The sequence below is a fragment of the Prunus dulcis genome, chromosome 4, assembly GCF_902201215.1.
Source record: "Prunus dulcis chromosome 4, ALMONDv2, whole genome shotgun sequence".
Lineage (NCBI taxonomy): Eukaryota > Viridiplantae > Streptophyta > Magnoliopsida > Rosales > Rosaceae > Prunus > Prunus dulcis.
The window spans coordinates 4,008,068-4,032,489 of record NC_047653.1 but is presented as its reverse complement, the minus strand read 5'-3'; the positions used below and the strand labels follow the sequence as shown (position 1 = coordinate 4,032,489).

Below are 24,422 nucleotides of genomic sequence, written 5' to 3'. Positions count from 1 at the left end.
TTGTTCTTGTTTTTCTGAGTTAAAAAGTCTTCACTTACATAAAAATGAAGGAGATGAATAAATTTCATATCTAAAATAACACCTCAAGGAATTTTGCAAACTAATTGGTTCTAAATTTCTTAAAAGCAAAGATGCATATGACATGGGCCATACGGCAGTGCAGCATTACTTGATTTTTTTCCACCTTCAATAAAGCGTTCTGATGAACATTTTTAAGGTCACAAATTTGTGCATATGTTATAAAGCGAATATGGAGAAATGTTCTTTAAGTTACAACTCAAAGGGCGAGAGAGCAAATGGATTAACAGGGCAAAATAGATGATCCAAAGATTACATCACTAAAAATCTACTTCTAAATTTCACGTTCAAGAACCACGGGCAAAGCAGATACATCGCGGCCAACAACAGAAGTACCAAAGATATATGTTCCCCTCCAAAAGTGACGTTTCCGCTGTGCCCTGAAATTTCCTTACTTTATTAAAATCAAATAAAGTATCCTATTTTGGGGGAAGTACATTCGTTTGAAGTAATAATCCACTGGATTACCTTGCATTACATGTTGCAGGTGATCCTTTAGCAACTCATGATAGTATCATAAACACTGTTCCATCGCTTACCATCACTATGTTATTGGCTTGAAGTTCCTGAAAATTTTGAAGTTGCTGTTATGATTTTTCCTTTTCTTTAGCAGGCAACTCACGATTCATATTAAAGCAAACTGGACACAGGCATCATCATACACAAGATACTAGCTCAAAAAATTACAAAATGAAGAATAAAAAAGTCAATCTTGTTGTCATAAACCTAAAGACTGAAGTTACCACATTTGATTATAATATTTCTTCCAATGAATTCAATGATTGAAAACTTTACCTGTAACAGCAATGTTATTTCCGCCCTAGAGTAACAGAAATCTGCTCCGGAATTGACAACGTTCTCTAAGTCCTCAATGGATATGCTTTGTAACTTTTGTTTCATTAGTTGATTTACAGAATCATTAAATGCTTTGATTCTGTGGGCGGAGAGGGAATAAAGGAAAGTGAATTGGAATTAGAAACAGATAACTCAGATATGGAATTAACAAGAAAACAGAAGAGCAACTTTGCGCTGCCAGGCAGACCTTTCAGGAGAAATATCAATAGCAGATTCGGCAGGAGGGTCATCGACTTCCATGGCATCAGTTGAACTAACACAGGGAAAACCAAGAGGAAAAAAGTCAACTGAATGTTGTGAATTTGACAGCACTACCAATGGCGTAATAAGGGAAAAGTGAAGAAAGGACTTACAGATACCATGGGGGCACAGTTATACAACAGAGATTACATCAGTTAATACGAACAGGCAATTTCTGAAGAAAAAGAAAACACTTACCCTTCATTATTAGCAGTAACGTTGCCAGACCCATCATTCTGACCTGCAGAATGGTCAGCTCTGCAAGAACCAAGAGAGAAAGAGGTCAGCTGAAGGTTGTGAATTCAACAGCAATAGCAATGTTATTTAATGGAAAAAGGAAGAAAGAACTTATAGATTTTCGGTGGTCTAGTTATACAACAGAGATTATATCATTTTATACAAATAGAACATTTCTGAAAAGTAAAAACTTACTGTTCTTCATTAGCAGTAACATTTCCAGATCCATCATTTCCACTTGCGCGATGGGCAGCTCTGCCATTCCTCTCCAATTCTCTCTCTCTTTCTTGCTCCCGGTCCTCCATGTCAGTCAACTCTTTGTGATATATTGCAAAATTTAAAACTTGAAGAGCAGCATCAACATCAGACTTTGAAACCTGTGAAGGCAGATTTACCCTTTACCTTGACTTTGAACACTGAAGAAACCATAATTCTGATTTCTGTGATAAATGAAAGAGCAAAATGAACTAATCCTATTAGATCCTTATAAAATAATTAAAGTTGACAAGTCACCTTTCTGCTCAACTTCAATTTTGCATGAGCTGTTGAGAGACGAATTATAGTTTCTAAAGTTCTGGCAGTAATTGGAAGTGTTCCTCCAGTCTGAATAGCAAAGATAATATCAGGTGATAATCAGAAACAGACATTGCATTGATCATGTCTCATACGTACAGTGATGACAAATGCTGACCTTTGCATTTGAGCCGGCATTTCTGAGTTCTGCATATGCTGTTGCAATTTGTTCAGATGCCTATTGGGAAAAAAAGAGTTGCTGTTAGTTGTCAGATAGCCTCATAATGCAATGATTGGTTGGGAAGACAAGTTCATAACTAACTGAAAAGGCTCCCTGCAAGAAGAGATTATTTGGTATGGCAGATTGCAATAACAGGATCTGAAAATAAGCAACGCAAATGACGAGACAAAGGGAAAACATAGACATCTCATTAAGGTAAATAAATTAACAAGTAAAACATTAGCACCTCATCAGTCAGATCAGGCTGAATCCTATGCTTGGCATAATGAATGTACTTTTTAAGAAACTTGATTGTGAGGGTATCACGCTTCCGACCCCTTTCTGTTTTTTTCCCATGTAGCATACGGTTATACTTAACAAATACGGATGTGTCATTTTCATTTTCTTCTTCTCTTCCATATACTGAGCTCCCATCAAGCATTGCATCACCTGCACTTATAAGTAAAATTTATTTTATACTTCTTAAAAATCATAAAACTTAAGCAAGAGATTACTGCTTTACTACCTCCAGTTGCAGAACGATACCGATGCATGCGCAACACATGCTCTGAGACTTGGCGGTCAATATCAGGATCCATTTGATCCAATACAATAAACAGTAAATCGAAACGAGAAAGCAAAGAGTCTGGAAGTCCAATATTCTTTGTTGGTGTCAATGAACGGTCATACTGCGCACTCATACAACAACCAGCATTAGAAAAAAAAAAAAACTAAAACTAAATAAATAAATAAAACACAAGATTCAGAAAGAAATAAAAAAATTTGCAAATATGCATTTAAATGGTTGTTGATGACCATTAGTTGTGCCACTTACAGAACCATATATGGGATTTGCAGCAGCCACCACACTGCATCGTGCATTGAGGGATGCATGGATACCAGCTTTGGCGATAGTTACAGTCTGCTGCTCCATAACTTCATGTATGGCAACACGATCTTGATCGTTCATTTTGTCAAATTCATCAATACAGACAACACCACGATCAGCAAGAACCATTGCACCAGCTTCTAGCCTTCTCTCTCCTAATAACAGAGAGATTAGTATACTATATGCCTGCTAATAACATCTTATAATGCTAAAGTGCAACTGCAGGAGATGAATATGTTACAATACCTGTCTCTTGATCTGAAGTGACAGCAGCTGTCAAGCCAACACCAGAAGAACCCCGGCCCGTAGTAGATATTGCCAAGGGAGCGATATTCAGGATTGCTCTTAGAAGTTGAGACTTGGCAACAGAAGGATCACCAACCATCATCATGTTAATGTCACTAAAAGAAAAACGACATTGCCTTATCAAGATTCATTTTTATGCTAGAGGAGCACTTAGGCATGGCCTTAGAGCAAAAGGCAAAAGAAAAGAAAATAGAAAAGAGAAAAAGGGACGGATCAGATAGTTGAGCATAATTAAGACAGTAAAATATCCATCCAACACGTCAAGTTGAATCATAACTTACCCTCGTAGGTGAGTGCCATTCGTTAAGTTCTTTTCCATCCCACCAAGCATTAATAATATCACTGCTTTCTTTATCCATGAATGTCCATAAATAGAAGGTGCCAGTGAATTACCAAGCAGGTCAAATGTATCACCTCTGTCTGCTATCTTTTTTATGTTACTTATGTCATCAGGGCTGTAAATTGGTGCATTTGCTTCTTTGTTGAGCAGTGAAACATTGTTTGCTATGAGAACAGTCCTACACAACAAGGCCAACAAGTCAAGTTTAAAACTAGAAAACACTATTGATAAGAGAAACCAAGATGATAGTTTAAGAAGTCGTCATGGTTGAAGCTACCTGAATACTCCATTCACACTTCCCTTGCTTTTACCAGGAAGAGCTTTGTATATCCCTACAATTGCCACACGGTCTCCAGGTTTGCATGCATCAACCAGGTCGTCCTCAACTATGACATCTACCGTTCGCGGAAGCTGACCAGGCGCAGAATTCTCAGGAACTTCTTGCATTGATAAAGTTTGATGATCTTTGTATTTGCATAATCCATACTCAGTCACCAATAAGTTACCATTTTCGTCCTGTGGCAAAAGTTTTTTTATAAGAGGCCCTTCTCCGATGATAGAAATAGATATCATTAAAGCAGAAACAATTGAGATTACCCTTGTTGGATAAACGGATCCTGTAGGCAAACCCATATTGGATGTAATGTCTCGGTATTCACGAGTGGTGAAGTTTCCTGTTGTAGGGCAGAAGTGAACACTTTTAACAACTTTTGGCCTCACAAGAGAACCTACAAATGAGTTAGTTACCAGGTTAGACTCGCCCATTCCTAATATTGCCGACAAAAATATTGCTTCATAGTTCATTAGTTGTGCCGAAAATTAGGCAAAAGAAACAGCTTGAGGTTTATGGTTTTCTGGCCCAAATCAACACCACCCAGACCTCGAATTACCCACAAAATCGTTCCCTCCCCTTCTTCACCTTCCACACCCCCCTTTTTTTTTTTCTTCTTTCTAATCAAGAATGCTCATATTTGAATTGAGAATGAAATGAAAGTAAAGTAGAAGGAAGAAGATAGTACATTTGGTGACAATGCCGTGGACACAAACCATGGATCCAATGTACTCGGAGAGCAAATCTCTAGGCGTAACACGGCGCGAGACAAAAGGGCCTTGAAACCCCACCAGAAGTTGCTCCCCTTGCTTCAGGTACCTCGGGTCGATCCTGTTAGCAATTTCCGTGGCCGCATCGTTAAACGATTGCAGATAATCACTTGGAATTCTCAGAATCCTGAAAAAGGGACATAGAAGTAAAGCAAAATAAAACTAGGATTCTTCTGAAATTCTTATGGGGCTATAGTAACTTGAGCAAAGCTAGGATTATTCCGTGTTTGGTTGCTGAGAAAAGAGAATGAACCTGGCACCAATGTCGTCGCCGTAGGAGTGGAGATGGGATATGTCCACGATGAGTCGGCGGCGGTTGTGGTTGATGATGGCCCTGATTTCGTCCAAGTATATCTGTTCATTTCTCTACCAAATTAGTAACAAGAGAGAGAGAGAGAGAGAGAGAGAGAGAGAGAGAGAGAGAGAGCGAGAGATTGTGAGTGTGAGAGACAGAGAGGATTTGAGATTGGGGAGGAGGACATACGCCATCTTCCAAGAAGGCCAGTAGCTCTCGCCTGTGAGCAGCCCTAACTTCATCGCTGATGTCCATTTTTCTTCAATCTTGAATTTTTCAGGAAAAACGAAGTAAAGAGAAGACCGGCGATGAGATGGAGATTCGAGAGAGCAACTGCTTAGTGCTAATGCTATCGCATTGCTTTTTTCCAGACTTAGGGTATTTTATTTTGGCGGGAAAATGGGGGAGCTTTGCCCTTTCTTTGGCGCCAATAATTTTTTTCGTGCCACGCTGTCGCTTAAACGACATATGTAACTTTCATTTATTTATTTGTTCCCTTCTAAATTTTCAACCCAATTAAATACAATTTTTAATTATTTTAATTTATATAACTGTGTTATACATTTAACCATTTCAAATTGCGAGTCATATATTGAATTTGAGTATCTTTCACCACCTACTTTCCCTGAACATTTTTCTTCCGGAGGAACAAGAGTTTTTTGGTTCAAACACAAGCTGCAAAAAGAGGACCAACACTACACAGAACCATTTGAGTCATGTATTTGATTTCCAAAGAGAAAAGTCATGTAGCACGGCTTCAGGTGCCGTCGAAATCGACTAGATATCGATTTCGACCCGATCCGACTAATCCTCCATTCTTAATGTATTTCCTGATTTTCTCTATTCATGTTTAGTCACACTTTATAATAGGTACATCTTGAAAAGCTACACCATGCGAAATTGGTGAATTACTTACCATGATGGTTTTGCCAAACGGTTTGCCGGACTCAGTATTCAAAGAATGTATCAAAACAGCCTTCCATTTCATACAACAATTTCACACTAACCACCACATCATTCAAAAGTGAAGAGAAAAAACATTATCCTACTAGACTCACAGAACCTTGTAACTAAAACTGACTTGCGTCTTTAAAATAGAGAGTAACTTTGAATTATTACAAAACTACAAGTGGCCTCAAAAGTAAAAGGATGAAGCTCTGCCTCAGAAACAATTTAAGATCTCCTCTAAGCAACATTTGATGTAGTACAAAACTTGAACACAAGCTGGGATGATCAGGGCTTGAATGCAGAAAAGGCAACGACAGAGTTATGTCCACCAAATCCAAATGAGTTTGATATGGCTGTAAACAGTATAAAAGTTTAGTAAGTATATTGGTATTAGGCAATTGAAAAATATAAATGATAAGGGAGTTTGAAGGTGTGGGCTTCATACCAACATTTACTTCATGCTGCTTCTTTACATTGGCAACAGTGTCAAACTCCACTGAAGGCTCTGGATTCTGTTTAGAAAAGAACATGCCACAGTCAGAAACCATATTACTATAAGTGTAATGTTTTAAATAGAGAAGTTAAACTAATCCCATGCTGTGGCAATTTCTTCAAAACCCTCAGAAACAAAAACGATTGAACACAGAAATTAAAAGTATCACGTACAAATTGATTTATGGAAGGATGCAGCCATCCCGTTGTTATGGCTTTAACTGTAGCAATAGCTTCCAAACCCCCAGAAGCACCAAGACAGTGCCCTATCATAGACTGAAACAACGTACAGACAAGAGAAACATAGTTAGGAGGGCCACATCATACAAATGAGAGAAAGAGATAGAGATAGAGAGAGAGAGAGAGAGAGAGAGAGAGATTGCCTTAGTTGCATTGATTTTAATATCTCTAGTGTTCTTGAACACCTTCTTTATAGCATTTATCTCAGCCAAGTCACCAGCAAGAGTGGAAGTGGCATGCGCATTGATGTAGTTAACCTGATGAGGTGAGGGAGTAATTCAACAAACAATGCCAAGAAACAAGCACTAACATAAGAAAGGATTAAGGATGCAGAAAGCACCTCCTCAGGTGACACACCAGCATCTTCAAGGCTTCTCTCTATGCATGTAGACACACCAAGCCCATCAGCTCTTGGATCAGTCATATGATAAGCATCACAGTTTATAGCCCCTCCCAAGTACTCGGCAATAATTGGTGCACCTCGTTTTGTTGCATGTTCCAAGCTCTCCATTACCTGTCAACAAAAATCAAACCTCAGATGTTATGTTTGAAATCATTTAAACAAAGAAAAAGAGCTCAAATTAAGATTCATCATCCTTTTGATAGGACACTTCAATGGCATAACGATTGTTTAGAGACACAGTATTTACAGGGGATCATATAATCATTTTGCTTCTACGTTAAAACAATCAAACCAGGCTTTTACCAATACTCCGGCACCTTCACCCATAACAAATCCATCTCTATCTTTGTCCCATGGCCTTGAAGCAGTTTTTGGATCATCATTTCTCTGAGATAAGGCCCTGCACGCAACAAAACCTCCAAGACCAACAGGAATTAAGGCAGCTTCGGTTCCGCCAGCAATCATCAAATCAGCCTCACCTCGACGAATGTGATTCGCAGCAGCATAGAAACAGTAATTTGAAGTAGCACAAGCAGTCGAAATCGAATAATTTGGTCCCATAAAACCCAGATCAATACCAAGCAACGCAGACCCCATGTTTGTAATAGCATAAGGAATGAAAAATGGGGTTATTTTCCTGTGGCCTTTTTCTATCAATGCATGGACACCATCAGAAAAGACAGTAAGACCACCCATTCCTGATCCAACAAGCACCCCAGCCCGCGATTTATCAAGCTGTAAGCAAAGCAAAACCAACCATTTTAGAAAGTCATGTACAGAGTTCAGAGAACAAAATCAACACTTTAAAGATGCCAACAATTCCTCTTATGCATGACACACAATTAGCAAAGCACTAACACCCCAGATCCACAGTTTCTAACAGAAACTATTACTTAGGTACACGAAATTAAAACCAAATCAATCTCAAAGATAACCCATTTAGTACATTCAAAGAAAGCAATGACCTTTGAGCGCTTGTCGCCACCAAGATCAGCATCCTCTAGAGCTTTCTTCCCAGCAACAATGGAGTACCGAAGGCAATCGTCCAGTCGTCGATCGTTCTTGCCATCAATGTACCCCTCTGACGAGAACCCATGGATCTGGCCCCCGAACCGGGTCGGGAACTTGGACGCATCGAACCGGTCGATGGGACCCACGCCACTCTCTCCGGCGAGTAGCTTGTCATAGTAAGCATTGACGTCGTTGCCGAAGACGGACACGAGGCCCATGCCGGTGATGACTACCCGCTTCTTCGGGTCCTTCTCGCGCTTCGGGGCGGACACGGCCGGGGCCGAGGAGGCGGAGATGAATGAGACGCGCCTCGAGCTGGTGGGTCTGGGAGTGACACTGGGGAAATGGGGGGTCCGTTTCCGAATCGGGTCCAGGGGAGCGGGTCGGAGGGAAGAGGATTGGAGGGCCTGCATGGTGCTTGACTAATTGACTGAGATAATGGGAGGAGTGAGAGAGGTGACGACGCCAACGATGTTAGTGAGAGAGAGAGAGAGAGAGAGAGAGAGAGTGATCTCGTGCTTGCGTGCTGTGCGTTGTGTTGTTGGATTGGTTTTTATTCGTAGGAAGGAGGAGGAGAGTTTGGGGGTGAAGTGCGGTGTGTGTGAAGTGGGCGTTTTGGTTTCAGCTGCCTCTGCCTGCCATATCTAAAAGCGCCACGTCACTGTGGGTGGGAAATGTAGAGCTGCTGCAGCTTTAAGTCTTCAACAAAGATATTTGACCCTTGATTTGCACAATTTTAAATACAAAATTCCTTTTTTCTTTTTCTTTCTTCTTTTGTTTCTTCTCCCTTTTTAAATGAAGAAAGATATCTGTTCACAAAAAGGCCACACAAGAAAAAAAAAAAAAAAAAAGGTCTTGATGCCGCTCATACAGGAAGAGTCCACCTTAACCTTCTTGTATTCCCCCATTTATTCATGCATATTAAGTTTAAATTAATCAAATGTAAAACTTAAGGATCACAGGAGTTTAAGAGATTGTGGTCACCTACCGTTGGATATTAATCCAATAGTTCAAAAAAAAATTTTAAAAAAAGTGCAAGAAATCATGACTATATATATAATATATATGTTTTTATTAGGATAGATGATGATATATTATACTGACAAGCCTTACACAGATATTAAGGCTCGAACCCAAGATTTTACCAAACATATTTAACTATATGAATAGATTAAGGCCGGACCGAGTCAGGCTTTACCTCTTTGGGCTGGACGGTTCCCATCAGCCTGTGGGCTCGCGGCCCAAATGGTGACCTCTATCCACGGTTTAAACTTCCAGACGACAAAACGCAGAGACCGTGGCACCGTGACCAGTTGCCCATTCGAACCCACTTACCCAGACCCGAGTGAGCAACAACCGACACCCGAGGTCCAACGCGAAGAAGAACAGCACCACACAGAAGAGCGAGTATGGCAAAGGAAACTAAAAAGTCTCAGCAATCTCGCTCGTCTTCCTCCCCGAGGGCACCCACAGAAGCGTCAACTGGGTAATATCTTCTTCTTCCTTCTACTTCATCTGTTTTTCCTTTTTCCTCACCACATGTTCATCACAGTTTAATGCCTTTTGACTTTATGGTAGCTCAATAAATGGAAAAGGAAAACTAAAGCAAGAAGTAGGATTTTTTGTGTGGTTATTTTGTTTAATGGGTTGTGTTGTTGTGCATTCAATAATGTGGAGAACTCACTTCTGCTTAGCCAAGAAGTTGTGTTGGGCTCAGTTGGGTGGTGGGGGTTTGTTTTGTTAGTTTAAAAGTGAGAAATGGAACATTGAGAGTTCCGTTTCTTTCAGTTTATTTTAGTTTCATTAGGTTATTATGTACCTCTTTGGCTGGTTGCTGAGAAATTTGGGTTATATAAAAGAAAGAAGAAACAGAGGTGACTAGGAGGGGAATAAATTTGTTAGGGTTATGATTTATGTTGTTCTAAATGTTTAGTCCTCACGTGAGGCTAAACTCCATGAATTTTGAGTCTTGTGTGTTTTCATGGTGTGATATTGAGGGCTGAATATGCTGTTTTGCTTCATTTTCTCCCTAAGAGGTCGATGATAATTGAAAGAATTTCTTGAAAAATTTAGGCAGATGGTGTTGAAGGTCAAACAAAGTGAGGGGACAAGGAGGTCAGCAAGGTTAAGCAGCAGTGAGGGGAAGAGAGCCATTTCAGTACAGAAGTCCAAAACCAAGCAGAAGAAAAAAAGTGTAAAACTTGATGCCAAGATTCCCAAGAAACCACCAACTGCTTTCTTCTATTTCTTGTATGTTCCTTCTTTCGTTCCTTTTCATGTGTCATCTATGGTTATTAGACATGTTTCACCATGCAAAATGCATGTCTGTGGTACTTAAATTACCAACATGATGATGTTTAGTGTGTGCTTGTGTTAGTTTCTGGTTGGGTATATATGAATTCATCATTTGGTGTGATTATGGTTCTGGGCTTTAGACTTTAGATTGTGGGTGCCTACTTGGATGTTATATATAGAATTGAACTCAGTAGTTTTGTAGGGTATTCGACACCATTGAAAGCACCAGCACCATATTTGTCAATAGTTTATTTGTATGGAAGTTAACAGATGTTTCAATAAAGTGGGTCTTCATTTCTATGCTGGAGTTTCTTTAGTACGCCATATGCAATTCATGGGCATGTTCCAATGTGTTATTGTGGGTGAATGCAGGGAGGCCATGTTAATGGAATTGTTATCATAGATGATAAATTCAGTACACTTTTTGGAAGGCCAAGTTATAAATGCATATGTTTAGTTAAGAAAATTTCAGTTAGACCTTTATTTTTTAGAGGGGGAGATTTCCAAAGACAATGTCGGTTTTTTTATTATACTTTATAATGCCTCAATGAAAACAATATTTGTGAAGCTCAGTCTGAGCAGCCTTCTCATATTTGAAGAGCCATAAATCCCTGGAGATTTTAGTGTCTTAAATTGGGTTTTCTTATGTTTAAGGGAGGATTTTCGTAAGGAATTTCAAGAACAAAATCCAGGTGTCAAGTCAATGCGCGATGTAAGTTAAGATGTAGCTCATGCGGTAATCTGTTTTACTTTTTGCTTGTTTCTTATCTGTCGCTCATTCCATTTCATCTTCAGATTGGAAAGGCATGTGGAGAGAAGTGGAAAACAATGGCATATGAGGTTTGTGGTCTTTGTATACTTAAGTTGACATTTAAGTTTTTAGTTTTGTTTTGTTTTTGCCCTCTCTAAATTTCTGTATTGAAGACTTGATTTCATCATTGACTGTGAAGTCAATACCAATAATAGGTGGTTTTGTCTTGGCAAAGGTTATTTACCAATAACAATTCAGTTATCCATGTTTAACAAACCCCAATATTGTAGTGCATATTGCCAAAAATGTTTGATGATTGATCAAATATGTGTCACTCCGCACATTGTTGCGTTGCATGTTAAAGTACCTTTGTACTCCTTGCTTGATGAAATATGACTCTCTTGAAACCTTGGGGTCGATTTAACATAATGTTCTGACCTGTAGTTTTGGTTAACTATGACCCATTCACCAATGTAGACTTGTTTGATGTATGTGTAATTTTCCTTTTCACTCAAGCCATTTATTATAGTGGATCACAACTGACTTAAATACTGATCCACCTTAGGTTCATTAGATTTACATTCAAGTGATACTGTCTGAACCATGGAACTGTTCTTTCCTAAATGCCCATGGTTTTGGACTTATCTTACTTGTTACTCATCCAATGTCATGAAGCTTCAAAGGATTTTTATTTTATTTTTTTTAACTGTTTACTAGTTTCCCTAACAATGGTAATTTAGGCCAGAAATAGCTGATATCATTTCTTTATTAATTGTTTTTCTTCTTCTTCTTATATTAGGAAAAGGTTCAATATTATGATATAGCGATGGAGAAACGAGCGGAGTTTGACAAGGCCATGGCAGAATATACAGAGAGAAAGGTAAACTTGCATGATCTTTGTGATTAATAAGCTGAACCTTATCTTACAAGCAATGCCCATTGTTGGTCAATTGCAATTTACTAAGCAGATTTTAAACATTTGCAGGAAAGTGGTGAGGATGAAGAAACTGAGGATGAGGAAGAGGAAGATTGGTCTCCCTAAGAAATCACGTTCCCTATGGTGGAAGTAAACAAGTGTATACAATTTATAGGTCGCTGTCAATCCATGTATCATTCTTGTCTATATTTGTTCACAATTGGATTTAGTAGTGAGTGCAGTTTTTAACAGTTGGTATGTACTTAAAATGAGTGGAAGATGACAAGTGAAATTGGTACTTATTAGGAACTTCTAGTTTTAACTGGCCCCAGGCAAGCATTGGATACAATTATTGTCTAGATATGTGCTTGATTAGTAACAATCTTTGGTCATCTGCTTAGCCCAAAAAAGGTTGCTGTGGGTAGTGAGAACACTATTCATGAATGCATTTTGTTTTCATCTCTCTCTCTCTCTTCTTCTTCTTTCTTTTTTATGGTTTGGTTAATTATTTGGCTATAAATTTTACACACTTCCCACTCAAACGGGGAAATACTTGTCCAAAAACTGATACAGCGCTTATTCACCATCACGCCCCACGACTAATGCTAGCACTACTCTTCTGACTACTAAAAAACAGAAGAAGTCGAAACAAATTTTGATCATGAAAGACCAAGTATATAAGGAAAGGTAACTACTGCTCTTATTTATTTGGAAACAATCCCAACAATGTCTCTGTATACAGCACTAAAGACCTCGCTATTTTTTGGTGACCTATCCTAAGAAAATTAACTTATGGATTACATTTTCAAAACTTTTCCTTCAGAAGTAGCACGCCTATCTGCTGGTGCTCCTAATGAGTTGGAGATACTCCTGACTTCTGCAATCATTACAATCACATCATTGAGCTTGTTCACTGCAGAGCCCACACCCTGTGTTCAAGAATAATGCAAAAAATCAGTTGACAATAAAAACTAGCACAACAAGGCACACCAGTCATTGATGAAATATGCCTAGTATAAGTTGAGCTCATTAGAGAAACAGAAACCGGTTCACTGTGTACATACCACTCCGGCGGCTCCTGCTGCTATGGCCATTGGTGCTGTAACTGCACTCAGTCCCGATGAACACATGACGGGGATCTTGACAGCCCGTGATATCGAATATGCTGCTGCTAATGTTGGCGTTGCCTGGAATATGAAATATGATACTCAACTTAATGCAGAATGGAACCTAGGCTTTTATTATTTCTTAAGTTTTATCAAGGGGAACTTTCCAAATCGTCAAAGTTGCTTGTGCTATAATGTGAAAAAATTTAATTGCAAGTTACCCTTTTATTCTGTTTTCTCAATGTACAGATTTTTATGGGTTTCAACTCTGTGTTACCTTCTCGACCAACCCAAGAACGCCTGATTTTGAGGGACTCGAACATTTTCCTCCCTCTGTTTGAATGATGTCTACACCTTCCTGCTCCAGCATCTCTGCAAGCTTGACCTGTTGATCAAAGTTTCAACTAAATAAATGGTGCCTACATGCATATGGATATTTTCACTTTTGGCAATGTTGTTTGTGACCTGATCTGGGAGGCTTAGTGTATGAGGTACGGTGACTGATAAGGTCACAGATGGAAGAATCCTCTTTGTCTCCTTTGTTAGATTTAATATCTGAAAAGGCACTTGATAGAATTAGAAAAGATAGTTATTTACAAACTTCTTTAACAGTTAAAGACAGCTGATAAGAATTCTTGCTCACTATACTTTTCACAATTTGCAAGGTGAACCCTCAAATGTTTTACCTGCTCTGGAGTGAAAATCACACCCTTCTCATAAAACGAGTCATAGTTTCCAATCTCAACCTGAAAAAGGACATTGTGAATTTGTCAAACTAAATATGTAGCATTCCCTTGAAAGAGAACCAAGTTACACAATAAAATTCTTGGCCTGAAAGGGATTAGTTTACGGTCGAACCATCAGTGCTCCTGCTTCAACAGCAGCTGGAAATGCCGCTGGATCGACAGAAGAAACGCAAACCGGAAGAGAAGTTAAACCTATGGCAAGCTTCACCAACTCCGGGTCACAAGCTATATCCACATGAGTTGCTCCTCCCTACCGGTGCAATGACACATGACATAATGACCAAAAAGTTCAACATTAGCTGGAAACTTCAATGAAATTTGACACCAGAAAGCATATAAAAGAAGATAGTTTGCAATAGGGAAAGCGATATGCTAACAGATCTAACAAATTTTGATCACTTGGCTCAACAACAAAATATTTTAATGGCAGAGTTCATTATTAGTTCATCAAACCTGCTCTGCCGCAGTAATGACTGATGCAACATTTTCTTTGTCAAAATTCTGCAAACCTGAAATAATCTGTAAGGGAAAGCTACATTAGAAATTCTTGGATATGAGGATTCAGGGCACAGATATTAAATTGCAGAAAGACCATTAAATCATCTGTTTAGTTGAGCAAGGCTTTAGGACAGAGATGACAAAACATTAAAGTAAAATTGAAGCAATGGTTTTATCAAACAACCAAACAAAGCACAAGGTGATGCTAAAGGTTATATGATGGTAACTGGGATTTGCTTTACCTTGAGAGCTCTGCGTTCATGAAAGTCCTTCAAGACTGATTCCTTGGAAGTTGATAGAAGTGCTTTGGTGGTCAAAGAGGCTCTTTTTTTGAGAGGCAAACATGGTCTTGAAGACAGAGAGTGACCCAGAAGAGGGTTGTGGGTAGGTCTCAAACTGGAGAGAGAGGATGGCGAAGTTTGTATGCAGATTGAGGCTTGCATCTCCACTCTAGCTGAGGTTCAGAAGTTGGGAAGTTGGAGGGAAAGAGATAAGAGGGCCTGGCAGTGGCAGCTATAAAATGTTTCAGAAGAAGATAATTTTGCTGCCACCTCACCCTAAATACTATGATATGATATGATTTATTTTATTTTATTTTAGCCTAATTTATGACTCAAGATTGAGACAAGTGAAAAGATCATGTGCTCTATTTTCACAAACAAAGCAGAGGATCCGCGTCCCATAAAATAATGCTAATAACACCAAACTTAAGTCCAAATGCTTATCCACCAACATGATATAATTTTTGTCAAGAAAATCTGAAGGTGCATAGAATTTATACATAAATATGAATAAAATCGGAATTGACGTCACGTTCCAACAAACCCAAAACCATTTTATTTTATTTTTCTTGAATAGCAATTGTACACCTCTTCAAAACGCACAGCAGGAGCCATCTCTCTCCACATTTGCCAATTTGCCAAAGAACACAAACAAGAATTTTCAGTCCAGATAGGCATAGGACTATAAGCCCATCTTCCATGGAGGTAAATCACGCAGCTTACTGGGTTCAAGTCCACAACTTGCCATTGCTTTTCGACTTTTTGGATCTGATTAGTGATCTACTAAGAACATGACGAGAAAGGTTAATTAGGCTTTTGCCTCTTCTATGTCCTCAATACTTTGTTCCAATACTCCTGCATAATTGCATCATTGGTCAGCAGGGTTTACTGCTAGTGGTTTGCTTAAATTAAACTAAATGCCACTAGATTTGTTGATGATGTATATTGGGCAAAAACACAAAAGAACAAGAAAACAGCTTTTCCCAGTTGGAAGTTGTAACAGTTGTAACAGGTGAAAAGCTTCAATCTTTATGCAGGAGATCTTTCTAGGCCAGCCATGTTAGGAAATTTAGACCTCATGGTTGGAGGGCAATGCCATTATATTTTCCCATTGTTAGTCTAAAGCATCTAAATCTCAAAACCCAGAATTTGTTTAAGTGACAGAACCAATTAATGTTCTGAATTAATATGCAGAAAAAGCAGCCAGAATTTATGCAAAAAAGTTAAACTGAGAATTAACTTTGTACATAAACATAAGCACAAATGACAGAACCACTGTGCTGAATTAGCTTAATCTCTCCTACCCAAAATCCCACCCCACGTTTGACATATCCTCCAAATCCCAATCCCAATCCCAATCCCAATCCCAAAACCCAAGATTGTTTCTTTCTCTTGAGAGATATTTTTAAGGAAGATTTGATGAAACCCAATGGCTGAACCACCCGTAAGCCAACAACTTTCTCTGTCAATTTGTACTCTTCTTTGAAGCAACTTAGAGAAAACCAAAACAATAAAATAAAAGAGTCAGAGAGAAACAGACAGACACCAAAGCCTCAAAACTTGCATCCGCAGAAAAGGTAGAAGAAACAGAGGCTGAGCAGCAAAACTATAGCCTCAAAAGCAGAAACAATCTTGAAAATCACATCGTCATAGAACGACAGCTGCAGATTCAGCGGCCTAAACTTGAAGGCAGACCCCAAGTACTTCCACCTCAAACTCCATGACTCTTTCTTCATCCTCTTAAAGAACAACCATCTCTTCTTGCCCACCATTTTATCTTTCAGTTTCTCTCTCTAGAGAGCTCCTCCTTGCCTTCTGCTTTCTGGGTTTGGTTTGGTTTTGGTTTGAGGAGGAGGTGGTTTTATTTTGGGGGGGGAAGATTCGGTTTCTTAGAAGGCAAGTACTCTAGAATATAGGGAGATGGTGGGGATTTTGGCGGGCGGGCAAGGGTGTTTCGGTAATTTTGGAGGAGTTGTGGGCCAAGTGGAGGACCAACTCCTCCGCGTTTTGTTGGAGTCAAGGAGAGTAATAAACGTGGGGGAGTGGAATTGTGAGTTGTCCGTGTGCGACTAAAGAAAAATCCCTCATTCCATGGAATCAATGGGAAATGTAAACTCTCGTATAATGAGCTGTTTCTTGGTGGCTTTCTTGTTTTTTTTAATTTTCTTTCTATCCTTTTGCTCTTGATCAAATTATCAAAAACACACAACAACAAAAAACGTACCTGTTATTTGGCCTTGTTAGCTACTTTTCGGTTAAGAAAAATGCTAACGCATCACGTTTTCAGATCATATTACTCCTTCATTATAAGTGTAATACGAATCCTACATGCAAACGGGAAAGATACGATGTCCTTAATATAAAAATTGAAAAACAAAATACATATTGTAGTATGAAGTTGGAATAGAAAACAATTATACAAAAAGAGAAGGCTATTTTGAGGAAACCAAAACCTCCAGATTCGTTTTTGACTGTAGAATCAAAACATCCCAATTGCTAGACTATATAAAGCATATGGGTCAATTAAACTGTTAGACAGTTTACTTTTAGTGAATGAGGTAAGAACAGCAAATTACAAAATTAACTGCGTACATGATAGGAGTAACTTAAGAACCGTGTGGACAGAGAGGAGACAAACAGAAAATTTGAGCTCATTTGAAAACTTGAAATATTATATCATCCTTGGTTGTAACTTGTATGTGGCAGCTGCTCTGATCAGGCCAAATGTCCAAATCCAATGGAAGCATATAATTTCTGTCAATTAGCTTTGCAATTTATAAAAAAGGAAAGGAAAAGACAGATAGAATATGCTACGTACTCATTTGACAATTGCATGCATGGAACTCCATTGAGCTGACGAAAATATTCCAAAGTGATGGGGACGGTGGAGTTAACAAAAGATATATATGGGTGACATGTAGTAGGTAGCTATATATATATATTATTCTCTGGGATCTTACCGAAAGTGAAAAAGCAAGGAATTTCAAAACCATGGTATTTGAAATTCTTCATTCCCTTTTGAACGAGTTTTAACTGGATGCTACAGGCCTTGCGCTTGAGTTCAAGATCATGTAATCATATATATATATTTTTTTTATATAAACGATATTCTACTTTAACTTAACACATATTTGCTCTAATCAATTTGGTAAATTCATATTGCTGTTAGTTTAGCCAATTTTAGGGTGAGCCATCAAGTTTCGGTCTCTAGACCCCCTCCCTCACTGGTGCGTATTTTGTCGAGAGATGATCTCCTTGCGCCTCCGTACCAGCTGTAGGATTTTGTTCTTACGTTATCATTTTACTAGGAAGTTTTTTTGCTTCCTTGAGGTTTGTTACTTACTTGTTTGATGATGTGAGGTTTCGGCTTTGTGTATTTTGATTTGTGTGACTTTACATGCTTTTGGAATGAGAATATCTCTTTCTAAGCAAAAAAGAAAAAAAAAAAAACTTTGTTAAGTCCATAACTGCAAATATCGTATTCTCTTTAGATATGTAAATTAAAACAAAGTTATCTTTCAGATAATAAAAACATAATAAAGGTATCTTTTTAATTTATCTGCACCGATTAGACTGGGAATAATCTTAATATTGTTTATATTATTAATTGTAATCATCTTAATATATATGCACCGATAAAGGTGTTTATATTGTTAATTAACAAATAATTAATACAGCAAGCTGCCGTTATTGTTCTCTCCTACATTAACAACTAGCTAGCTTAAGCTTTAATTAATTTATTAATTTTAGATGCTCTAAATTAAACAAACAAATGAAGAGTGTGGTCCAAAATGTTTAAAATGAAGGCACAAGAGATATATATAGACAACTACATATATGAGTTGTTCTATTTGGTGAGCCGAATTGAATTGGACTTTTTCAATTAAAATGGACTATAGTCCTACCTAACCCACCAAACAGAGCCTGAGGGTTTCGAGAGAGAGCATTTCGAAGGTCGTCTTCCACATGTACATTTGCCTTTGCTGGCCGGCTTGCGTCTTGCAATGCCTAGCTTGCACACCATCTGCAGCATCATTCGTCCATGTCATCAGCTCGTTTATATATTGATGGATGATCCATATGGCTAATCCATTTAATTTCAATCATAGGCAAGATTTTGATCAATTTTGAGTTTTATAAAATAATAATTTAATCAAATGTATTGGATGAGGCCTTTACTAAAACGGGCGGAGAGTTAATTAACATCTTATTTGTCTTGTGAGTTAAATTTAGAGAGAATCTAAAAATTAGAAATAAACTTCATTCATGCTTCCTATCTAGCTCTTAAAATAAGGAGAATTCTAGGAGCTCTTAAATATGATGACAGAGAAAGAGACTTCTATTGGCTCCTACTTATTATAACTCTATGGATCATACTTAGAAATGTTATCAAAGAGCTCCTAAATCAACGTTATAGTTTTTTTTTTTTCCAGTTAAAATTAAACTTTAAAATAAGGAGTATGATTGAAGATACTCTAATTATATGTTTACTTAATATGAATGATATGAAAAGTAAGAGAATTATTTTTATTCCGGACTTCCCCTTGTATACTACTAACACATCAAGAATAAAAAAAATGTGTAGAATAGAAAACATGTAAAGGGTTTACTCATATGTGCTCAAAGTCATGTTTTTTGAGTTGTTCAAGTTGTCCAAATTACGTTATTTTAAGCTTGGTGAATGAATTGGGCTATGTTTGATAACAAATTGACATCAAATTATCTTCAATAACTTACGTAAAAACCATTAATATTCTTATTTAGATGTACATTACTAAAATTGCTTAAGGCCATTAACCACCATTAGAAGTAAAATTTACATACACGTAACGTATACACCATATATAGCACGTATCACGTGACATATTACGTAATTATGTGCACATGTGTCCTCAAAATTATGTACGCATCTCACACGTAATTGTGGCGTTGTGCAACGTATATATGATTGTGGAGGAAACAATTCATAGACAAAGAATGCTATAGGTAGTAATGCACACGCGCGTAGACAATTGACCTTAGAACATCTGAGAACATACACAACATTTCTACCAACAAATATAAGTTCATCTTTCAACCCATTACACATATTAGGAAAATATACCTCAGGAACAACCAAATCTACCTAACACCAACATCATCAGGAGAAAGAGAGACATTCATGTGGTTGGTAGCCCTAACAAAATTAATCAAATAAGGTCTCTCACTCATTTTTAGCAACAGTCCTATCAGTCTCTATATCAGGCTCGTTTGCCAGGAGCAGCAATGAAGATGATGCCTCCATCTCACAGGCCCTGGCTTTCACCTTCTCGCGCAGCTGTTCCAGAGACTCCTTCATTTTTTGAAGATCTGCCTGGCTCAGCTCATGAATATTTGGTGCCTTGCTCTTGAGGGGCAAACCCTTTGCTTTCAGTATTGCCTTGTCAAGCATATGTCCCCTTTTCTTCTCAGCCTCCAACTTCTTGTTCAGGTCATCAAGTTGTTGGCTAAGCCTCTCCACTGTTTCTTCATTCTTTGAATTTGAAGAACCAGCTTTTGATTTTGAGCCCTCCTGATTTAGAAACCTGTCAGCAATTGACTCCACATTTGGGTGCCCAAATGAGAAGGGCTTGCCTCCAGGGGAGAAAACAATGACACCAATCTCAGCTCCACACAGAGTAGCAAGCTCATTTGCTTTCTTAAACAGACCAGTCCTTCTCTTGGAGAAGGTCACCTGCCTAGAGCTGCTATCTTTCACCATTTTCATCTCAATTTTCCTCCTCCCCATGGTATTTTTTTATTGGAAAGTTTATGGGAATGTTGGGGGAAGTTAAGGAATATATATATAGGGCTTGAGATTTCTTGACCCATATAAAGGTTCAATGTTTCTAATATTGGATTGTAGCCCTTAATTCTATGTGTAATTTGCTTATATGGAAAGCTTTTAATTCTCTTTCCTTTTATGTTTGACTACTACCAAATGCATTAAAGTTCAACACTTTTGGGTTTGCATCATTCAATTCCAATTGTTGCATCCCAGATTTTGAAATTGAATGAGGCAAAAACTTGTTTGGATTACCTATTAGGTAACTCCTCTTTTTGTAGTTATCCAATTCTTGCTCACTTGATTCAAAGGGCGTTGTCTGAGAGCAAGAGCAGGAGGACCCCATGATTGTGATACTTTGAGGGTAGTAATAAAGAAAATGGGATGTGATTTGTATCAATTATATAATGACCAAGTACTAAATCTGTTAGGTCCAGGGATAGTGTGATAATGCATGGCCCCCTAAATTGGCAAGAGAAAAGTCCAATGAATATGGTTACCAATTGCATATTAAGTTACCATTTTTAATTACCAAAAAAAGTTATATCCTTATATGCTATTTTCCTTAAATGTGATTTAGTTTTTGTCATTTTTAATGGATTTCTTTCAACTAATTGGGGCTCGTTTGGGAGTGATTCTGGATAGGCCAAAATCACTTCTGGGAAGAAGCACCTCCCACGTGCTTCTCCAGAAAATCACTTTCAGTAATTTTAAGTGATTTTGGGAAGAAGCACCTCCCTCCGTAAAATTGATTTTCCATAGAATCACTTAAATTGATTATATGTAGAAGTGATTCTCCATAAAAGTGATTATTGGCCTATCCAGAATCACTCCCAAACGAACTCTAAGTACTTGATTGAGTAATGTTTTTTTTCACTTTGCTAGACGAGGTCTCAAGTTTGAAACTTCATTCTAATTTTAACCAAAAAAAAAAAAAAGAGAATGTATTTATGCTCTAATAAATTGCGTGAGTACCATCTATCTCTCTAGTTGTGTTATCACATGTTTGATTTTTTTTTATATTATAAAAAAGTTTAATATATGGGAATAAGGTATTGTGTAATTGCTATGATATATTTAGCTTTCATATCTATAAATAAACTACACAAGTATATTTGACATTTTAATTTTATGTAAAAAAATTATTATTTATTTGAGTATGAATGCCAATTGATAAAGAAAATTATTTTAATTCGTTATGTATATCAATGATAAATAAGGATGGACAATGGGTACTCATTGAACATTGGATTTTTAGTGTGTGAGAACTGAGACATGCGGTAGTAGTAGTAGTGGTGGTGATACTAATGGAGGTGGGTACTAGGGTTCGGCAATGGCCCGACCCTTAAATTTTGGCCCAAGCTTATCCACACGGGTCATACTTCTTCGAGCTTGATCAAGCTAGGCAGCCCGCTCAATAAAAAATATATCAGGCATACTTAGATGGGTCGGGTAGTTAACCGAGGTTGAATTTTAAACCCTTTGATTCAAGTCTTATCCAATACAAAATTGAGCATGGCTAACCCACTTATGTCTTCAGTCCAAAAAGGGTTTTGATATGTGAGTTCTAGCCGGCATTCTTCGAGCCATTGTGCTTATAATCTAATTGTAATAATCAATACAAGAGGTCTCAGGTTCGAACTCCTATTGCATCTTAGTTGTGTATGTGTGTGAGAAATCTTCATCCTTTTTATTTTAGACTATCGCTTGTACTAAAAAAAATAAAAAATAAATATCAATACATTTTTATTGGTTGTTAAATTGTTTGAGTGAAGTTCAATTAGTTAGACATTAAAATATATCAATTCGAACAAAAATGCAAATAACATTATAATTGAACAGACATCTTGATTCACATTATCGATGTGTTGCATAGGCGGAACAATTGATATTTGCTAACGAATAAAACTAACCCACTCATGTGTATTGTTATTACATAATCCATCCTACTTTGGAAAACCCTAGCTCTGAGGTTTTTCAAGATTAATGGCCATAGCTAGGAGGAAATGCATAAGAACCAAGCCCACTTGGATTAGTATCAAAGTTGGGATTGGTTTGTTGGGCAGAAGAAGAGGAGGCATCAAAAGCATTTCTCCTCTCCTTAAGATGGTTGGTGATAGTCATGTGTAGTTCTGCCATTGAAGCATATGTTTGTTTAAGCTCGTTCACATCAAGCTCATCAAGAGATGCATTCCACCAAAACTCTTGATTATTTCCCCTTGTCTTAGATATCTTTTCGAGCAACTTGCTTTGCTCCTTCAGAGCTTCTAATTGGATTAGAAGCTCGTTAAAAAGTTGGATGAGATCCGTTATTCTCATATTTCGATGAACCTCCATGATTTGGTGAGTGTGCTTGTTGTTTTCCAGTGGATTTCGATTTAAGAATCGATTGATAACAACATCAATGGATGGGTGACCAAATGAGAAAGGCTTACCAGAAGGTGAGAAAATCACAATGGCCACCTCTCCACCACATAGTGTTACCATATCGCTAGCTTTCTTGGATATCCCAGATCTTCGTTTCGAGAAAGAAACGAGAAGATCATCTTCCTTTTCGATCCTCTTCATCTCTATCCTTTGCCTTCCTCTTGTTTTCTTGCCCTCACTGGCCATGTTTTTTTGGTCTCCTTCAAAGGTAAATAAGGAATTTGGAAATAATGAAGAAGGCCTTGTTGGTTTGTTTTTCCCTTCATTTGATGTGCTTATATAGGAATAGAAACTGCATCTTTGCTAAATTAATGCAGGTTGCCCATGTAGATATGTTTCCAAGTTGTCCTCTCTCCATGGATATTTTACACTCTTTAAATATAATTAGTCATATATTAGCATACATTTTTCCTAAAAAACATTATTTTGCCATATATTAATTGTCTTTTATGCCCTTACTTGTGAGTCTTCGAAGAATTTGTTGTGTAGGCGTCCACCGGCCCATGGATGTCATTGGCACCATCACATCACAAGCATCTCTTTCTAAGATTAATAACTTCAGCTTGGTATTGTTCACCATATTTCTGTTGAGGCTTTCTTATCTAAATTAGTTTAAAATGTTTAATATGTTGATATATTGCTTTCATCATAAACTAATGTTTTGTTTGATCACCTATATATGTTTGGTTCAAGCCTAATTTTTTTTCTTAAATCTGAGCATAATATGCACATACTTTTTAGTTGATCGTTAACTAATTAATTGTTATGTTATAAGTTGGAACTTTTTGTCTCTACAAAAGATACATGAAAATTGTGTACGTTACGTTATATGTGCTTGCACTTTCAAATTGAAGTTAATTAAAGCTACTTCATTAAAACATAACACTTTTTCTTTGCTTACAAATGATATGAACATAATATATAGTATGCACACACTTTCTACAATCATACTAGATTCACCAAATTCAATTAATTAGCTCTTGTTATATGTATAACATTTTATGTCAATTCATCAAGAAATTTATAGTGAGGGTCTTATATATGGCCTTTATGTGAGACCCTATTTCTTAACTGTTGGATGAAATTGGTTAGCCGTTGAATCAAATTAGTTATCCTAATTCAATAATTAAGAGATATAACATCACCTAAAGACCATATATAAGACAGTCATTATAAAATAACTCATCAATTCATATTATTTAGAAACAAAGGAGCCTCAATGTAGGCCCAAATTTGATAGTTTATTGGGCTTCAGTCCAACACTTAAGAAAAAAGTAATTTATAAAAATAAAAATAAAAATAAAATCTTGCTTTTCCCACATAGTTTCTTCATTTAAAATTCAAGTGGGAAGTATTATATCAACTGGAATCCAAATCCCCAGTTTACTTGCCCTAACCTTTTTTTTTGGGGTCAAGATTTGCTCTAACATT

General features: G+C 37.5%; 6 protein-coding genes across 7 annotated transcripts; 1 reads left to right on the top strand and 5 right to left on the bottom strand.

The window, feature by feature from the left end:
• Positions 1 to 173: 173 nt before the first annotated feature.
• LOC117624806 (DNA replication licensing factor MCM3) lies at positions 174 to 5,402 on the bottom strand. Its single transcript, XM_034356264.1, has 18 exons — positions 5,264 to 5,402; positions 5,033 to 5,133; positions 4,698 to 4,906; positions 4,276 to 4,406; positions 3,956 to 4,194; positions 3,620 to 3,856; positions 3,279 to 3,433; positions 2,979 to 3,187; positions 2,670 to 2,832; positions 2,391 to 2,593; positions 2,102 to 2,161; positions 1,924 to 2,013; positions 1,606 to 1,787; positions 1,372 to 1,431; positions 1,121 to 1,186; positions 874 to 1,012; positions 547 to 644; positions 174 to 458 (listed from the first exon to the last, which is right to left on the bottom strand). Exons 1-17 carry the CDS (start codon positions 5,327 to 5,329, stop codon positions 582 to 584), a joined length of 2,373 nt encoding a protein of 790 aa, XP_034212155.1. The 5' UTR covers positions 5,330 to 5,402; the 3' UTR covers positions 174 to 458; positions 547 to 581.
• Positions 5,403 to 6,034: 632 nt separating this feature from the next.
• Positions 6,035 to 8,814, bottom strand: LOC117624004 (3-oxoacyl-[acyl-carrier-protein] synthase I, chloroplastic). The gene is made up of 7 exons (XM_034355103.1): positions 8,123 to 8,814; positions 7,461 to 7,892; positions 7,095 to 7,268; positions 6,898 to 7,011; positions 6,689 to 6,790; positions 6,468 to 6,534; positions 6,035 to 6,375 (listed from the first exon to the last, which is right to left on the bottom strand). Exons 1-7 carry the CDS (start codon positions 8,579 to 8,581, stop codon positions 6,308 to 6,310), a joined length of 1,416 nt encoding a protein of 471 aa, XP_034210994.1. The 5' UTR covers positions 8,582 to 8,814; the 3' UTR covers positions 6,035 to 6,307.
• A 602-nt stretch (positions 8,815 to 9,416) lies between these two features.
• LOC117624003 (high mobility group B protein 14) lies at positions 9,417 to 12,593 on the top strand. Its single transcript, XM_034355102.1, has 6 exons — positions 9,417 to 9,654; positions 10,242 to 10,418; positions 11,118 to 11,175; positions 11,259 to 11,303; positions 12,014 to 12,094; positions 12,200 to 12,593. Exons 1-6 carry the CDS (start codon positions 9,578 to 9,580, stop codon positions 12,254 to 12,256), a joined length of 495 nt encoding a protein of 164 aa, XP_034210993.1. The 5' UTR covers positions 9,417 to 9,577; the 3' UTR covers positions 12,257 to 12,593.
• A 213-nt stretch (positions 12,594 to 12,806) lies between these two features.
• On the bottom strand, positions 12,807 to 15,095 carry LOC117624002 (uncharacterized protein ycf23-like). Of its 2 annotated transcripts, XM_034355100.1 has the most exons (8): positions 14,723 to 15,092; positions 14,436 to 14,501; positions 14,095 to 14,232; positions 13,923 to 13,982; positions 13,702 to 13,791; positions 13,514 to 13,621; positions 13,195 to 13,317; positions 12,807 to 13,059 (listed from the first exon to the last, which is right to left on the bottom strand). In XM_034355100.1, the coding sequence occupies exons 1-8, from the start codon at positions 14,921 to 14,923 to the stop codon at positions 12,928 to 12,930; spliced, it is 918 nt and encodes a 305-aa protein (XP_034210991.1). In that variant the 5' UTR covers positions 14,924 to 15,092; the 3' UTR covers positions 12,807 to 12,927. The 2 variants fall into 2 exon arrangements, with proteins under 2 accessions (XP_034210991.1, XP_034210992.1); XM_034355101.1 differs by lacking the exon at positions 14,095 to 14,232 and having other exon boundaries at positions 14,723 to 15,095.
• A 4,772-nt stretch (positions 15,096 to 19,867) lies between these two features.
• On the bottom strand, positions 19,868 to 20,542 carry LOC117624001 (agamous-like MADS-box protein AGL29). The gene has a single exon (XM_034355098.1). The coding sequence runs from the start codon at positions 20,526 to 20,528 to the stop codon at positions 19,965 to 19,967; it is 564 nt and encodes a 187-aa protein (XP_034210989.1). The 5' UTR covers positions 20,529 to 20,542; the 3' UTR covers positions 19,868 to 19,964.
• Positions 20,543 to 22,547: 2,005 nt separating this feature from the next.
• Positions 22,548 to 23,177, bottom strand: LOC117624247 (agamous-like MADS-box protein AGL62). The gene has a single exon (XM_034355398.1). It carries the CDS (start codon positions 23,175 to 23,177, stop codon positions 22,548 to 22,550), a length of 630 nt encoding a protein of 209 aa, XP_034211289.1.
• Between the last annotated feature and the right edge of the window lie 1,245 nt (positions 23,178 to 24,422).

What these genes read in the sequence shown, in the direction of transcription:
- LOC117624004 (XM_034355103.1), bottom strand. Translation starts at nt 8,581, where the DNA reads ATGCAGGCCCTCCAATCCTCTTCCCTCCGACCCGCTCCCCTGGACCCG. An exon ending in GTGAAGGTGCCGGAGTATTG is followed by an intron (nt 7,269 to 7,460) that starts GTAAAAGCCTGG and finishes TTTTGTTGACAG; the next exon opens with GTAATGGAGAGCTTGGAACA. An exon ending in CTGGTGTGTCACCTGAGGAG is followed by an intron (nt 7,012 to 7,094) that starts GTGCTTTCTGCA and finishes TCACCTCATCAG; the next exon opens with GTTAACTACATCAATGCGCA.
- LOC117624806 (XM_034356264.1), bottom strand. Translation starts at nt 5,329, where the DNA reads ATGGACATCAGCGATGAAGTTAGGGCTGCTCACAGGCGAGAGCTACTG. An exon ending in AATGGCACTCACCTACGAGG is followed by an intron (nt 3,434 to 3,619) that starts GTAAGTTATGAT and finishes TTTTTCTTTTAG; the next exon opens with TGACATTAACATGATGATGG. An exon ending in ATTGATATTTCTCCTGAAAG is followed by an intron (nt 1,013 to 1,120) that starts GTCTGCCTGGCA and finishes CTCCGCCCACAG; the next exon opens with AATCAAAGCATTTAATGATT.
- LOC117624247 (XM_034355398.1), bottom strand. Translation starts at nt 23,177, where the DNA reads ATGGCCAGTGAGGGCAAGAAAACAAGAGGAAGGCAAAGGATAGAGATG.
- LOC117624002 (XM_034355100.1), bottom strand. Translation starts at nt 14,923, where the DNA reads ATGCAAGCCTCAATCTGCATACAAACTTCGCCATCCTCTCTCTCCAGT. An exon ending in CACTAAGCCTCCCAGATCAG is followed by an intron (nt 13,622 to 13,701) that starts GTCACAAACAAC and finishes TTTGATCAACAG; the next exon opens with GTCAAGCTTGCAGAGATGCT. An exon ending in CAGCAGGAGCCGCCGGAGTG is followed by an intron (nt 13,060 to 13,194) that starts GTATGTACACAG and finishes TCTTGAACACAG; the next exon opens with GGTGTGGGCTCTGCAGTGAA.
- LOC117624001 (XM_034355098.1), bottom strand. Translation starts at nt 20,528, where the DNA reads ATGGGGAGGAGGAAAATTGAGATGAAAATGGTGAAAGATAGCAGCTCT.
- LOC117624003 (XM_034355102.1), top strand. Translation starts at nt 9,578, where the DNA reads ATGGCAAAGGAAACTAAAAAGTCTCAGCAATCTCGCTCGTCTTCCTCC. An exon ending in GTGTCAAGTCAATGCGCGAT is followed by an intron (nt 11,176 to 11,258) that starts GTAAGTTAAGAT and finishes TTTCATCTTCAG; the next exon opens with ATTGGAAAGGCATGTGGAGA. An exon ending in CAGAATATACAGAGAGAAAG is followed by an intron (nt 12,095 to 12,199) that starts GTAAACTTGCAT and finishes AAACATTTGCAG; the next exon opens with GAAAGTGGTGAGGATGAAGA.